This window comes from Squalius cephalus (assembly GCF_949319135.1).
Source record: "Squalius cephalus genome assembly, chromosome: 24".
Lineage (NCBI taxonomy): Eukaryota > Metazoa > Chordata > Actinopteri > Cypriniformes > Leuciscidae > Squalius > Squalius cephalus.
The window spans coordinates 27,647,980-27,662,088 of record NC_137145.1 but is presented as its reverse complement, the minus strand read 5'-3'; the positions used below and the strand labels follow the sequence as shown (position 1 = coordinate 27,662,088).

General features: G+C 37.6%; 1 protein-coding gene across 8 annotated transcripts in view; it reads left to right on the top strand.

Annotated features, from left to right (window-relative positions):
- Window positions 1-14,109, top strand: part of wrn (WRN RecQ like helicase) — a 38,042-nt gene that overhangs the window by 962 nt on the left and 22,971 nt on the right. For 7 of the 8 annotated variants that reach the window (XM_079862224.1, XM_079862222.1, XM_079862225.1 and 4 more), the window contains exons 3-19: window positions 354-472; window positions 1,880-2,025; window positions 2,103-2,251; window positions 3,569-3,718; window positions 3,953-3,995; window positions 4,191-4,302; window positions 5,804-6,062; window positions 6,141-6,215; window positions 7,162-7,267; window positions 7,932-8,007; window positions 8,141-8,208; window positions 8,662-8,770; window positions 9,037-9,105; window positions 10,686-10,768; window positions 10,872-10,978; window positions 11,091-11,278; window positions 11,997-12,171. In XM_079862224.1, the coding sequence (XP_079718350.1) occupies window positions 354-472; window positions 1,880-2,025; window positions 2,103-2,251; window positions 3,569-3,718; window positions 3,953-3,995; window positions 4,191-4,302; window positions 5,804-6,062; window positions 6,141-6,215; window positions 7,162-7,267; window positions 7,932-8,007; window positions 8,141-8,208; window positions 8,662-8,770; window positions 9,037-9,105; window positions 10,686-10,768; window positions 10,872-10,978; window positions 11,091-11,278; window positions 11,997-12,171 (2,034 nt within the window). The remainder of the gene's footprint in view (window positions 1-353; window positions 473-1,879; window positions 2,026-2,102; window positions 2,252-3,568; window positions 3,719-3,952; window positions 3,996-4,190; window positions 4,303-5,803; window positions 6,063-6,140; window positions 6,216-7,161; window positions 7,268-7,931; window positions 8,008-8,140; window positions 8,209-8,661; window positions 8,771-9,036; window positions 9,106-10,685; window positions 10,769-10,871; window positions 10,979-11,090; window positions 11,279-11,996; window positions 12,172-14,109) is intronic. The other variant, XM_079862219.1, reaches the window with a different exon arrangement.

Here is a 14,109-nt window from a genome sequence, read left to right as displayed (position 1 = left end):
ACCGACATATTTCTGATTCTGTATCAATCAATGCACAAATCTTCAAATCAACGTTCTTGTTATTTGTATTTCTAAATGTTGTTTTTAAGAGAATAGCTGTGTGATTAACCAGTTTCAAGTAGAGAGACAATAACTTAATTGTGTAAGCTGGAAAACAAACATGTTAAATATAGAGATCGCACACCTGAATGAAAGGCACCTGGCAGCCCTCCATATTTTCCACCTGACTGTAGTAGGATCATGTATCTCAGTGCCAGCGCTGCCGTGAACATGGACTCTTTGGTTGTCATGCGCTTGCAGTACATTTACTGCCTCAGATTTGGTCTGAATGGGCTTATTGTGTGTTTCTGCAGACATCAGGAAGCTATAAAAAGAATATTCTGGAGGATTATCTTCCTTATCTGGAGTTTGGTGGGACGGTCATATACAGCCAGGAAAGACACGACTGCTCATTTTTATCAGAAGATTTGAGGTAATATATTTGGATGAACTTTACAACTTTATTGTTGCATTTTCAGAACAATTAAGATGCACTACAAATGATTTCTTCTTTAAAGGGAAAGTTCACCCAAAATTTTAATTCTGTCATCATTTACTCACCCTCAAGTTGCTCCAAACCTGTGTGAGTTTCTTCGCTCTGTTGAACACAAAAGATGATATTTTGAAGAATATGGGTAACCAAACAGTTTCTGGTCCTGTCCTGTCCATAGTATGTAAAAAATACTATGAAAATCAAATGGGACAAGAAACTTGCTGTGTTCTGTTTACATGTACCCTAATAATCCGATTGCAGACGGACTAGTGGCACAGTGGGAATAAAGTCACATGTAACTCTGCCCCTTTTCACAAGATGTAAAATAAGTCTCTGATGTCCCCAGAGTGTGTATGTGAAGTTTTAGCTCAAAATACCCCACAGAAAATTTTTACAGCATGTTTAAATTGTCATTTTTTGGCGCTCAGAAAAACGTGCTGTTTTTGTGTGTCCCCCTTTAAATGCAAATGAGCTGCTGCCGCCGGCACAGGGGGCGGGGCCTCACGAGCTCGCGCTCATAGTCAGGACAATCTCATCTCACGGAATGATAATATCAGAACAGAAACTCTCAGTAGCGGTGTTCATTTCGACCTGGAGTCGGGCAATAATGCCCACAGAGCCAGAGAATATTTGCTGTATGGAGATAGAACAGGTTTAGTTTAGTTTAGTTTAATTACCGTACAGTACAGGCCAAAAGTTTGGACACATTACTATTTTTAATGTTTTTGAAAGAAGTTTCTTCTGCTCATCAAGCCTGCATTTATTTGATCAAAAATACAGAAAAAATTGTAATATTGTGATATATTATTACAATTTAAAATAATTGGTTTTCAATTTATTATACTTTAAATTATCATTTATTTCGGTGATGCAAAGCTGAATTTTCAACTCGCTAAAAAAAATAACTCGCCTCCTCGCTCCTGGCCTCCTCATTCCTCACCTCCTTGCTCCTTGCCTCATCGCTCCTCATTCCTCGCCTCCTCGCTTCTGGCCTCCTCATTCCTCACCTCCTTGCTCCTTGCCTCATCGCTCCTCATTCCTCGCCTCCTCGCTTCTGGCCTCCTCATTCCTTGCAATTTTATATTTGAACTACAAATATTGATAGAGTTCCACAGTTGTTTTTTTTTAAATTCTTCTTACCATAATGCAAAAAAAAAAAAAAAAGGAAAAAAGTCATGAACATTTCCATTGTGAATGTACATGTTTTTCTGCTTGCTTTCATTAAAAATGTTTGCGTAATGCTGAAGGTTCTGGGCTGTTCATTCAGTCCTGTGTAGATTTGACCCACACAAATCTGGTAACCTTCCCCTTCTCTCCTTATGTCTGGCTTTTGTGTGTCATATCCAGGTCTGGTCTGGTGTTGGGATCAGCAGTGGGATTTGATCTGGAATGGCCGCCCAGCTTCACCAAAGGGAAGACGAAGAAAGTGGCCGTAGTGCAGCTGTGTGCCTCAGAGGAGCAGTGCTTTCTGTTTCACATCTCCTCCATGTCAGGTGAGCTCAGGCAGAAGCTGTCGCTCAGTGTTCGGCTTTACCTGAGGATCTGCTCACGTCTGTCTCATCATGCCCAGGGTTTCCTCCCGGCCTGAAGCTGCTTCTGGAGGACGAGAGCATCATGAAAGTTGGAGTGGGAATTGAGGGAGACAAGTGGAAGTTATTATCTGATTATGACATAAAATTGAAGAATATTGTTGAGCTCTCTGATCTGGCCAATGAGACGGTACGTTGTCTTGATATTTATAGATGTATTTCATCATGGGGTTTTTGGCTCGACATTAACGCTTTTTTGAGACAAGTGGATGTCCAGTGAAAGAATTGTATTTGCCCAATTGGACAAGTTGCCTGATTAAAACGTCAAAAACAACAAAATAACTAGGGAATCACCAGAACATGAGAATGATTGCGATTTTATTACATTTAGTGGATAATAATATATAATATATAATATATAATGTACTGACAGTAACATGATTGTGCTGTTGAGTCTCACGCATTCTCTCGAAGAGATATCGAAACAAATGAGAGCAGTACACACAAACTCAGTTAACTTACTGCGGTAAAAATGTGAAGTTTTTATATTTATAACATATGAAAACATATGATAATATGAAAGAAACACTAATACAAGGACATGAAATATTGATTTGAGATAAAATGAGATCTTTTTATCTTGACGCTTCAGCTAAGGAAAAAATCACACTCCATTACAGTGTAAAAATTGGCCTAGCAACAAGATTGTGCTAACACTAAAACAATATTACTTATGTTAATGCTGAAGTAATTTTCACTGCAGTCAATAACAAATTCAATTCACATTTATTTGTACAGCCCTTTTCAAAATATGTATAGTTTCTGACTGTGTCAAAGTAATGTCCATATTTCAGAAATGTACTAAGATGGTACAAATCATGCAGTTGGCGAACATTATGCGTTCATTTAGTCAAACAATGAGCATGTCAAAGCAATTATTACAAGTTGTGATTATGTTGATTACACTATATAGAAAATTTGGCAGTTTTGTGAATAATTCAAAGTTGGTATCATCTGCTGTCCTGGCAGCATAACAGTGCAAATAAGATGACTGAAAGATAACTGAATATCTGGAAATATATGTCTGCTGGAAGACACAATTGTCCAATCAGAATCAAGTTATCAGTTAAATCTCACAGACTTGTGTTGAAGGCACTCGAGCCATTTCTACAGACCAGAATCACAAGAGACTTGACTCTTTTGACTTGAGCTAGTAGGAAACCACCTAGCAACAACTCAGAACACCTTAGCAACCCCATAGAAATGCACTTAAAACATTCAAAGCCCCCTGCAACAACCCAAGCATCGTAGCAGTGAGAGTTGAGAGCTGTGAAGCATGAAACAAATACAATAACAAACCATGTTATTCACTGAAGCTCCTTGTCCTCAATATGTAAAGAAAATAAAACCTTATACTAGGTCATAATGATAAAATCATGTATTGCATAAGATGAAAGTTCCTGCTGATTTTGAGTGATATGTATTGACGTGTGTGTGTGTTATTCAGCTGAGATGTTGTGAGAAGTGGAGTTTGGATGGTCTAGTGAAGCACTTGTTGAAGAAGCAGCTCTTCAAGGACAGGCTTGTGCGCTGCAGTCACTGGGACGACTTCGGTCTGACAGAAGACCAGAAGAGATACGCTGCCACGGATGCTTATGTGAGTACTGATAAACCAGAGTAAATGGGTAAAGTTGTGACAAACTAAACACTGTCTACAATTATTTGAACAGCATTTTTTCGCATAGACAAATAGATTATTAAAATAAATAGAAATTGTGACCATTTACAGCACCAGATTATACTCTTAACAGTATTTATATATTCATATAAAATTAGATCTTTACATCTTGATGCTAATAAAGACTCATAATTGGCTTTAATTTCCCAATAGGCTGGATTGCTCGTTTATCAGAAACTTCAGGAAATGATGTCTGGTGAGATCACTTATGTTCTTCTCTGTTGTGCTGCGCTGTTCTGATGTTCCTGCATGTAATGATGATAATGTTCTGATGTTCTGATGTTCCTGCATGCAATAATGATAATGTTTTGGCCCAGTGTAACCGGCACTTTAGACGTAATATCTGTATATCTATGTCTCTTTCTGTGCTCTTGCTCTGTTCATTTGCCAGTAGGCCGCTCAGGATCTTCAGCGCTTGGTTTGAAGCAAAGAGTTTTTCAGGTTGCTCGTGATCTTAAAGATCTGGCTGATCATATTCCAGATGAACTCGACTGCACGGACAGGTCGGTTTATTTTTGTGTTTCCTATGATGTTAGCCAATCATAAGGGAACCTCAAGGAACATATTGAAATTATAAATAGATCCATGTCATGACCCCTTTAAAAAGGTCTTATAAAGTCTTAATTCACCCTCACACAAGTTAAGGCCCTTGGTAAAGTTCTTAAATTAGAGCAGAAAGTCTTAAAGTGATTTGGCAGTAAATGTTGCATGCATTGCAAAAAATTAAATTAAATTTTTGTCCTTTTTCTCAGTACAAATATCTAAACCTCTTTAAATCAAGATACATTTGCTTGAGATGCAAATGTAAAATGAAGTCAAAATTAAGCAAGTTTATGCTTAAAACAAGAACAAATATCTGTCATTGAGTTATGAAAAATTTCCTTTGAGTTAAATTCATTTGTCTGAGCCCATTGACATATTTTTTTCTTGTTTTACTCATAAACTCTCTTCATTTTTATCAATTTCGCTTAAAACAAGACTTCATTTTTAGGTCATTTTGCGTCTCCATCAAATGCATCTTGATTTAAAAATCTTTAGACATTTGCACTGGAAAAAAAGACATAAATACTGAGGAAGAACATCACTTTTGTGCAATATGATCAGAAGCTACAGTAAAAGATATCCAAACTCTAGTGGATGGGAGCAGAGGTATTCAAGCTACTTGTTTTGTAAAATGAATTAAAAGTCATGGATATCTGTTGGAAGTTGCATTTTCAAACTCTGAAGTGTATTTTTTGGAAAACTTGTTTTTTTCTCTGTAGACATTTATATTAGAGAACATATTGACTTATTGTGTTCCTTTCAATCTATTCAATTCATACAGACTTTTTTCTTTACCATCAGACTATGATTCCATCCAGTCAGACTCAAAGGAGATCAAACATATTTGATATTTTGAGCCGATCTTGTAGTATATGATGCTTAAAATAATATAGGCCATTTTTTACTGATAACATCAGACATTTGGCATTATCAGACCACACAAATATTCCCCCAGTGCATTATTATCATTATATTCAAAATTATATATAGTAGTTTAATGTAGAACTGACACTAAAACTCTGTAAACTTGAATTTTTTTCACGCACAATAATTTTCATTTTGGGCGAACTATCCACGATGCATATTGTTGCATTTTTGTATTTCGATATATTGTGACACGATATATTGTCACACCCCTACTATCCACGCTTGAATCTTGATCACAGTGTGCTTACGCTTCTAGTCTTTATTCAGTGAGATGAGGAAGTCTCATGACTGGAATTCTCCTTGGGCATCAAATCCAGCATTTTTCTTAATTTCTGTGATATGAGCGTTTAAAGTACTCTCTTTCAAAACTGGCATTTTCAGGGTGCAACTAATTTTACTTGATATGAGCCATGCTTGAAATGCAGAGGCAGAAATTTGATTTAAAATAAATTCCACAGTCCATGGTACATGATTCTCCCTGTGCATGATTGTTATTAAGACTATGATGTTAAAATGATGTGTATGATTCTGCAGTGCTGAGAGACTCGTGGAGGATCTGTCTCAGACACTTGCGTCCCTAAGATGCGTTCTGTCGAATGGCATCAAAGCGGCTGACCAGTCTTCTCTAAACCACAACCTCAGCGATGCCAGAACCAGGGCCGGTCCGGCAGGCGTTTGCACAGCTCCCGAGGAGTGTGTGATGTCTCCGGCTCTCTCGCAGTACGAGCTGCAGGCGCTGGAGCACCAGGCCAGGCAGGAGCAGCTGGAGGAGGAGTGCATCCTAGCTTTCCAGGTGAGCGCCGCACTCAGCCCTCCTGCGCTTCTCCTGCGTCGCTCGCTGAGGCCTCATCACGGTTGTGTTTCCCTTCAGACCCAGCAGGCTTCAGCCCCCGAGAGCTCTGATGACACGCAGAGGGACGAGGAGTTTGACGATGAAATGATGAAGGTGAAAGTGTTTGTTTTCAGGTGATCGCTGTGGAGTGAGTGTTCACATACCGCCAAGCAGAATCATTTGTCTTATTTGTCCATTAAGATGAAAACTGTGATCATTAAAGCCCCTTTCACACAGGACGTTGATCCCGGGAAATTGCTAGAGTGCCTTCTGTGTGAACGCAAACACGTCCCGGGATTGATGCCTGGATGGGGACCTAGTAATATTGCTCGGATCAGTCCCGGAACGCGCCCTGTGTGAACAAGAGCCAGGACCAATGCCGTAAGGGGTGTGTCGTAGTGATAACTTGACGCACAACGTAATGACGGCTTATCGAATTAACATGTTGAAAAGATTAGAAGTCTAATCATCGTTATCGACAAAATCACAGAAATTTTTTGTTAATATCGCACACTCCTACCTAGTAGGCATATATCCGAAAAAATATCAGAATCCGATAGCCGAAATCCAATCAGATTTCCTTTGAACAGCTGGGCCCAGATGATTCCCCAGAGGCCAAAGATGATTGCCATTAATACAGCTGGATTTAAAAGCCGCCATCATGACAACAAGTTCAGAGTCTAAGCAACTTTTGTGATATAAACACGCAAAGACGAATCACCTCAAACTGACCGCTCAAATGATAAATCATCTTTATAAGATTACCATCGGTTACATAAGACATCAGTGTTCAAAACAGTTAGGAAGACTTTTTTTTTTTTAGCACTGACGGCTTATGTACTTCCTCAATAACTGCTTTTTGTTATTTTTTTTAACCAAAAAAAAGTTACATTCTGTAGCTTTAAAGTGAGTCTGTCAAGCTCCAAATATACCATAAAGAGCCATTAAAGGGAGCCAAGTAACTATTAAAGATAGTCACAAACTCTATGGGTTTGGCAAGACCTAAGGGCGAGGTCAGTGATGCTCACTCTTGTCATGTCTCTCTTCTGTTGTCCGTCAGTGTGCTGATGACATCGAGAAGTTAAACGAGAAACCGGCCGGTGTCCCCCAGTCTGCTGCTGACGACGATGACGAGGATGTAGAGGAAGATGAGGAAGAGGTGTCTGGTAAATGCACCGTCCTTCATGACACGAATGGCCTTCCCAGAGTAAAGGTCCTTGCACACCGAGTCCGAAATTCACGTCCGAATTTTCGCACGTTAAAAAATAAATACGACCTCATGTTTTGTCAATCACGCTTACACACACTGCCTCCGAAACTTCATCGGTCATAAAAAAAAATAGGATCGGGTTCGATTTTCTGCATTTTTCGCATCCGTAACAAGCATTTTGAATGGTGTTTTGACAATTCAGAGCCACCGAATAACGAATATGAAACAACACATGCGAAAATTTCTGACTTTTCGGACCTTAATATACAGTTATTTATTTTACGGTTATGTGATCTTTGACTGAAGACACAGCTTGTTCAGAGTGAATGTTATTCATGTTCTGTGAATATATTGCTCAGTTTATGGGGTTTCAGTCCTAATATTGTGAGAAAAATCTACAATCAATATAAGAAACAAAGCTTTTATCTATTTAAATGTAAATGATGCATGATGCACTAAATAACACATGGTCAGGTTTCCTTTATACGTATACCGGTACTTTTAGTTTCTATTGAGTTATATTGATTTTGCAAATATTTTTGATTTATCAGTGTGTTATTTTATTTAATGTTTACTAGCAGCAGTTTTGAACCTCAACTAACTTGTTTGTTTCTGTTCAGATTCAAGCATCTCACCACCAGTTCCTGAACAAATTACATGTCTGAAAACGTACTTTGGACATCACAGCTTTAAACCGTGAGTTTTGAAACCCAAGTCTTTTTTATAATTGATTATGAATGTTATGAAATTCTTAAGCAGTTATTAATGGCATTAGCAGCACACTGTTTGTTTAGTATGTGATCTGTCACATGATGCTCGTGTTTTTCAGGGTTCAGTGGAAAGTGATTCAGTCCGTTCTCACAGAGAGGAGGGATAATCTTGTTGTCATGGCAACTGGTATAACTTTTTTTTTTTATCCTTGAAGTTGTGAGATATTTACTAAATGATCGTGTACTAGTCTTTATGCACGTTTATTTTTGTGAATGGTTTAATGGCGTTTAGTCAGTGTACATCTTTACAACACACACGTGTCAGTTTAGTTGTAGTTCAGGGTTAGATATCATTCTGCAGGATCTGCATTTCTTGGCTCTGTTGTGAGATTAGCGTCTATCAGGAGAAGTATTTAGGAGGAGTAGACTTCAGCTATTAAGCATTTGTGTGTGAAACCGAATGTTATCGCCCAGATAATCTGCTAGACATGAAGATGTTAAAATATTATAAACATTTAGATAATGATTTTCTGTAAGGCTGCTTTAAAAACAATGTGTATTGTGAAAACTGCTATGCAAATAAATTTGACTTGACTTGGTTTGTGTTCAAATGTGTGCTCATGAAACGCTGTGTTGGCAGGTTATGGGAAGAGTTTGTGTTTCCAGTTTCCTCCGGTGTACTGTGAGAAGATCAGCGTGGTCATTTGCCCTCTCATCGCCCTGATGGAGGACCAGGTGCTTCAGCTGCAGTACGTGACGTTATCACATCAGGCTTGACGACAGATCGCCATACGACTCTACCATCGAGTTATGACCTTTTGAATGTGCATTCAGGGCTGTAGTTGAAAGCTCAGGTTTGGACGTGTAGTGGAATGGTCAGCCTGTAGATGATGCAACATCAATCAGTGTTTCAGAAAAAGAAATCCCATGGCAGCTCTGGGAAGAGCATTGTGTGTGTTGTGATAAATCAGTCTCATTTATTAATCTTTCATTCGTCTTTGTGTTTGTGTTGCAGAATGTCAAACATCCCTGCTTGTTTTCTTGGATCTGCTCAGACCAAAAACCTAATAGAGGAAGTGAAGAGGTGAGAGGCTGTTTGGCATCAAATACTCTTATGCACTTGACATGTCCTGCGATGTTACATGCTACACTACATTTAAAAAAACAGATTAATAATGGTGAAAAATGTATTATTAAGCAGGTACTATACAGGACTTAAAGTCCCCCGTAGTCTATTATTTTATCCCCTAAAACTTGCCTTTGATCACCAAAATGACATATTTAAACGTTTTTTTCCTTGGAAATTTCTTAAATAGGGAGAAGAAAAATAGGGAGAAAACATGGTTTGTCTTAAAGCATATTAAAAACAGCACAGACATATAAACGACATTAAAAGCTGGATTTTCACCACAGTTTATAGTCCCCTATAAACACTGATCAGCACGCATAAATACAGCGCATCAAAGCTCGAACCAATGAAGTTTGCCAAACAAAGAACAGTTGAGCTTCTGTTTACCTTATTTGATGAGCTCTATATGTGTCTGTTGATCAGTGTTACATCTTCATATAAATCTCCCTTCAGAAGGCCTGGATTAAACTTCTCGATATGCATATTCATACTTTTATATGGATCATATGGATCTCTTTAAGGACTTTTTAATGTGTCAGAGTTTTGGGGAATGGACTTTCAATAGAGTGGCAGAAATCTTCATTTGTGTTTCAAAGATGAACAAAAGTCTTATGGATTTGGAATGACAAGAGGGTGAGAAAATTATGACTCTTTTTATTTGTGGGTGAAATATCGCTTTAACTCACACACTGTTCATTTTGACCCGGAGAGGATTTTCTTCTTTCCTCAAAATGTTAGTTAATGTTATCGCATTGGACGAAAATGTACCGACTTTGCTCACACAGTGTATGACACATTTTTTGACACTTTTTTTTTTTCTTGTGGTGTTCCTGGTCAAAAATGACTGACCTACAAAATATTGCCTACAAATCATTGACCTGAGCTTATGCACTTATGAACTTTTCTCACTCAAAAACTGAGTTGCATAAGCATAAGGCCTGCGGTCCGTCAGTTCCAAAAAGTAATACAAAACCTGTTGTAAATAAAAGAAAACAGTAACACTTTACAATAAGGTTCCTTTATTAAACATATCAGTAAATGTATTAACTAACATGAACTAACAATGAGCAATACATTTACAACTGTTTTTGTTAATCTTTGTTAATGTTAGATAATAAAATAAAGCTGTTCATGTTAGTTCACAGTGTTGAAATTAACATTAACAAAGATGAACAAATGCTGTATAAGTGCAGTTCATTATTAGTTAATGTTAACTAATGTAGTTAACTAATGAACCTTATTGTAAAGTGTTACCAAGAAAACAAGCAGTGATGATATAACATAATGAGAGGTTTACAAGCAATGTCCAACACAGCACAAGGACACCTAATAGAGATGCTGTGGAATGACCTCGAGAGCCAATGACCAATTTCATGACATTTTTTGACCAGTGCAGAAAACCAACTGTATATTGTCCCTTATACATTCATATTGTTTGTAACATTAAATCTTGAGGTTGTTTAAAAATAATTGGCATGTCACGCTGAAACTAAAGCTGATTCAGTGATTGTTGTTTCCCGTTGTCTGGTCTTCAGGGGTGATTTCCGAGTGGTGTACATGACACCCGAGTTCTGCTCTGGGAATATTCCTCTGCTAGTGCAGCTCGACGCGACTCCTGGTGAGTCCAACACCAAGAAATGACCAGAGGATGTTTGAAATGATCCAGTGCTCCAGCGTAACTGAGGAACTTCTCTGCTCTGTGTGTGTGTGTGTGTGTGTAGGTTTATCACTGGTTGCGATAGACGAGGCTCATTGCATCTCTCAGTGGGGTCATGATTTCAGAAGTGCGTATCGTGACCTGGGCAAACTCAAGAAAAATCTCCCTGGTGTAAGTCATATTTGGTTTTGATTTGTCATTATAAAGCTATTGACCAGTCTCACTCAGTGATTGATGTTGATCATCCATTCATGTTATTCCTAAAATGCTATTCTTTAATCAGGTTCCTATTTGTGCGCTCACGGCCACCGCGAGTCCGTCTATCCGCGAGGACATCGTTAAGAGCCTTCATCTGATCAATCCCATGATCACCTGCACCTCGTTTGACCGGCCGAACCTCTACCTGGATGTCAATCGCAAGTCCGGTGACGTTATCCAGGACCTCAAACGATTTCTGGTTAAAAAGAATGGGTAGGCCATGCTGATTCTTCAAATAACTTAGAGTAATTCTATGCAAATGTTTCTTTAAGTAATTTGGCTCAGGATTGAATAATGTACTGTTCTCAACCAGGGGCCCGGGACCCTGGGGGCCTCATCAGGCTTCCCCAACCCCATAAAAATAAGACAAGACAAGCTTTAAAATGAGTTAAGAGATGAAGATGTAAGCTGAAACTTAATTTAATTCGTTCCCTCAACAACTGCCAATTCTATTTACGTACCAGGATTCTCTCAATCTGGATATATGCAGCAATTTTAAAAGTGCGATTTCTAGACCTGAAATGTTTATGAATATGTGTTTTTTTTTGTTATTTCAAGCTGCAAAATATTGTATTAGTTTAAAATTTTCTATTTGTGAGTAATATATACTGAGTAATATATACTTGGACTTTATATATATAGTCCAAGTAATCATGAACGACTAGAAAAGTAGTTTATATGTATTATTGAACCTTTCAGCTATTGACACTTTTGTAATTATTTAATTAAATTATTTTAGTCCGGTTCCCACTCAGGAAAATGTAATACCTGCAGTTTAACACAGCAACAATTGAATGCAAAATCTACTAAAGAACTGGTCTTTGTTTTACCATCTCCACTTTAACTCTAATCTTCTGAATCCTATAAGAGTCCCTTTACACTCAGTACAGATTTATTTTTGAATGTTAGTCTCTCTTTCTCTCTCCTTTAGGGGTGGTTTTGAGTTTGAAGGCTCAGTCATTGTGTACTGTCCATCAAAGAAAGAGGCTGAGCGTGTGACAGCGGCGCTGTGTAAGCTGGACATCCCGTGTGGAGTTTATCACGCAGGGCTGAGCATCAAGCAGAGGAGAGAAACACAGCACCAGTTCATGAGGGATGAGATCCAGGTGACCGCCATTTAACGTCCACTTATAGTGTTCGTCTTGGGCCAGAAACAGAAATGTAGTGTTTAAAAGCTCATTTTCCTCTCTCTTGCTGTCAGTAGCTGTGTATACGATTGTAATCGGACAGTGGGAATAAAAAAGTCACATGTAAACACTTCAATCGGAATGATTTGGCCAAATCCAATTGAAATTCTTTAAGCCTTTTCTAATCGGATTGATAGAACATGTAAACACTTGATCGGATTGAACACCGAAACTGAAAAGTACCGCTCATGTGCAGTGATGTCAGGGCGAATGATGCGTGAACGAGCTGCTGTTGTTGAATATAGTGTCATATAATCTAGAATCGTCCGTGAAGTGGAGCAGGACAGGCGTTTGTTTCGGACTCTCATCCACAGAACTTCTTGTTCTTGAACTTCTGGCACAGTTTTGGCTGTGGGAAGTTTTTTTTTAAAACTTTCGTTCATGTAAATTTCACTTCTCGTTCACTCAGCGTTCATGTTCATGTTTTTGGTAACACTTTACAATAATGTTCCATTTGTTACAGTTAGTTAATGCATTAACTAAGATTAACTAACAGTGAGCAAAACATTCGTTACAGTACTTATTGATCTTTGTTATCATTAATTAATTAAAAATACAACTGATCATTGTTAGTTGACGTTAGTTCAGGTTCATTAACTGATGTTAACAGATACAACGTTTGATTTTAATTTTAATGTTTTAGTAAATGTTGAGATTAACATTTAAGTGAGATTAATAAATGCTTTTAAAATGTTTCATTGTTAGTTCATGTTAACTAATGTTAACAAATGAAACCTTATTGTAAAGTGTTTTCTGTCCATGACCTCTGTTATGATTGGGTAACTTCACGTACTGGTGTGGCTCACACTGTCAGTTCGATTTATTTTAGTGTGTCTGATTCACAATTCTTTAAATATTTGTATATAGAGAAATAAATATATATGAAGTCTTGGTAACAATTTACAATAAGTTTCATTAGTTAGCATTAGTTAATGTATGATAGTTCATGTTAGTTTTATAGAACATGACATGTTCTAACAATGAGCAACACATTCGTTACAGTACTTATTAATCTTTGTTAACATTAAGTAATAAAAATACATCTGATCATTGTTAGTTCAGGTTCATTAACTGATGTTAAACAGATACAATACTTTTGATTTGAATAAAGTATTAGTAAATGTTGAAATTAATATTAACTAAGATTAATAAATAAAAAAGTATTGTTCATTCTTAGTTCATGTTAACTAAGGTAGTTAATTAATAAACCTTATTATAAAGTGTTACCGAAGTAATTTATGGACGGGTGATTTTAAATTAAACAGTTTCAGATAATTAATAATGGCAAATCAAACTGAAGAGCAAATGATCACCACGAGTCAAGACTTGTGTCTCAGCATATTGTCCAAAAATATATTGCATTGAATATTTTATTGATGAATTAATGCATTTATGTAAACTCTTCACGCCACACTGCCTGATCTGCAGCATCTCGTCGTCATCCGGTGCCAGCATGTGCAGCTTTTGCACGGCCTCTGGTGGCCATGTGCTGATGACATACATCTGAGCGCTACCATTTTGTCTATTTAAATGGAGAAAAATCGATCATAACTCCAGTAAACTATGGAGTGCCGCAGGGATCTGTGTTGGGCCCTCTGTTATTCTCAATATATATGCTGCCACTTGGAAATATTATAAGGAAACATGGAATTAGTTTCCATTGTTATGCTGATGACACTCAAATCTATATTTCATCACGGCCGGATGAAAACGCTAAATTATGCAAATTGACAGAGTGTGTTAAAGATATAAAAGATTGGATGACGCGCAATTTTCTTTTATTAAATCCAGACAAGACAGAGGTACTACTTATCGGTTCAAAAAACCACCCACAAAACCTCTCACACTATAACTTTA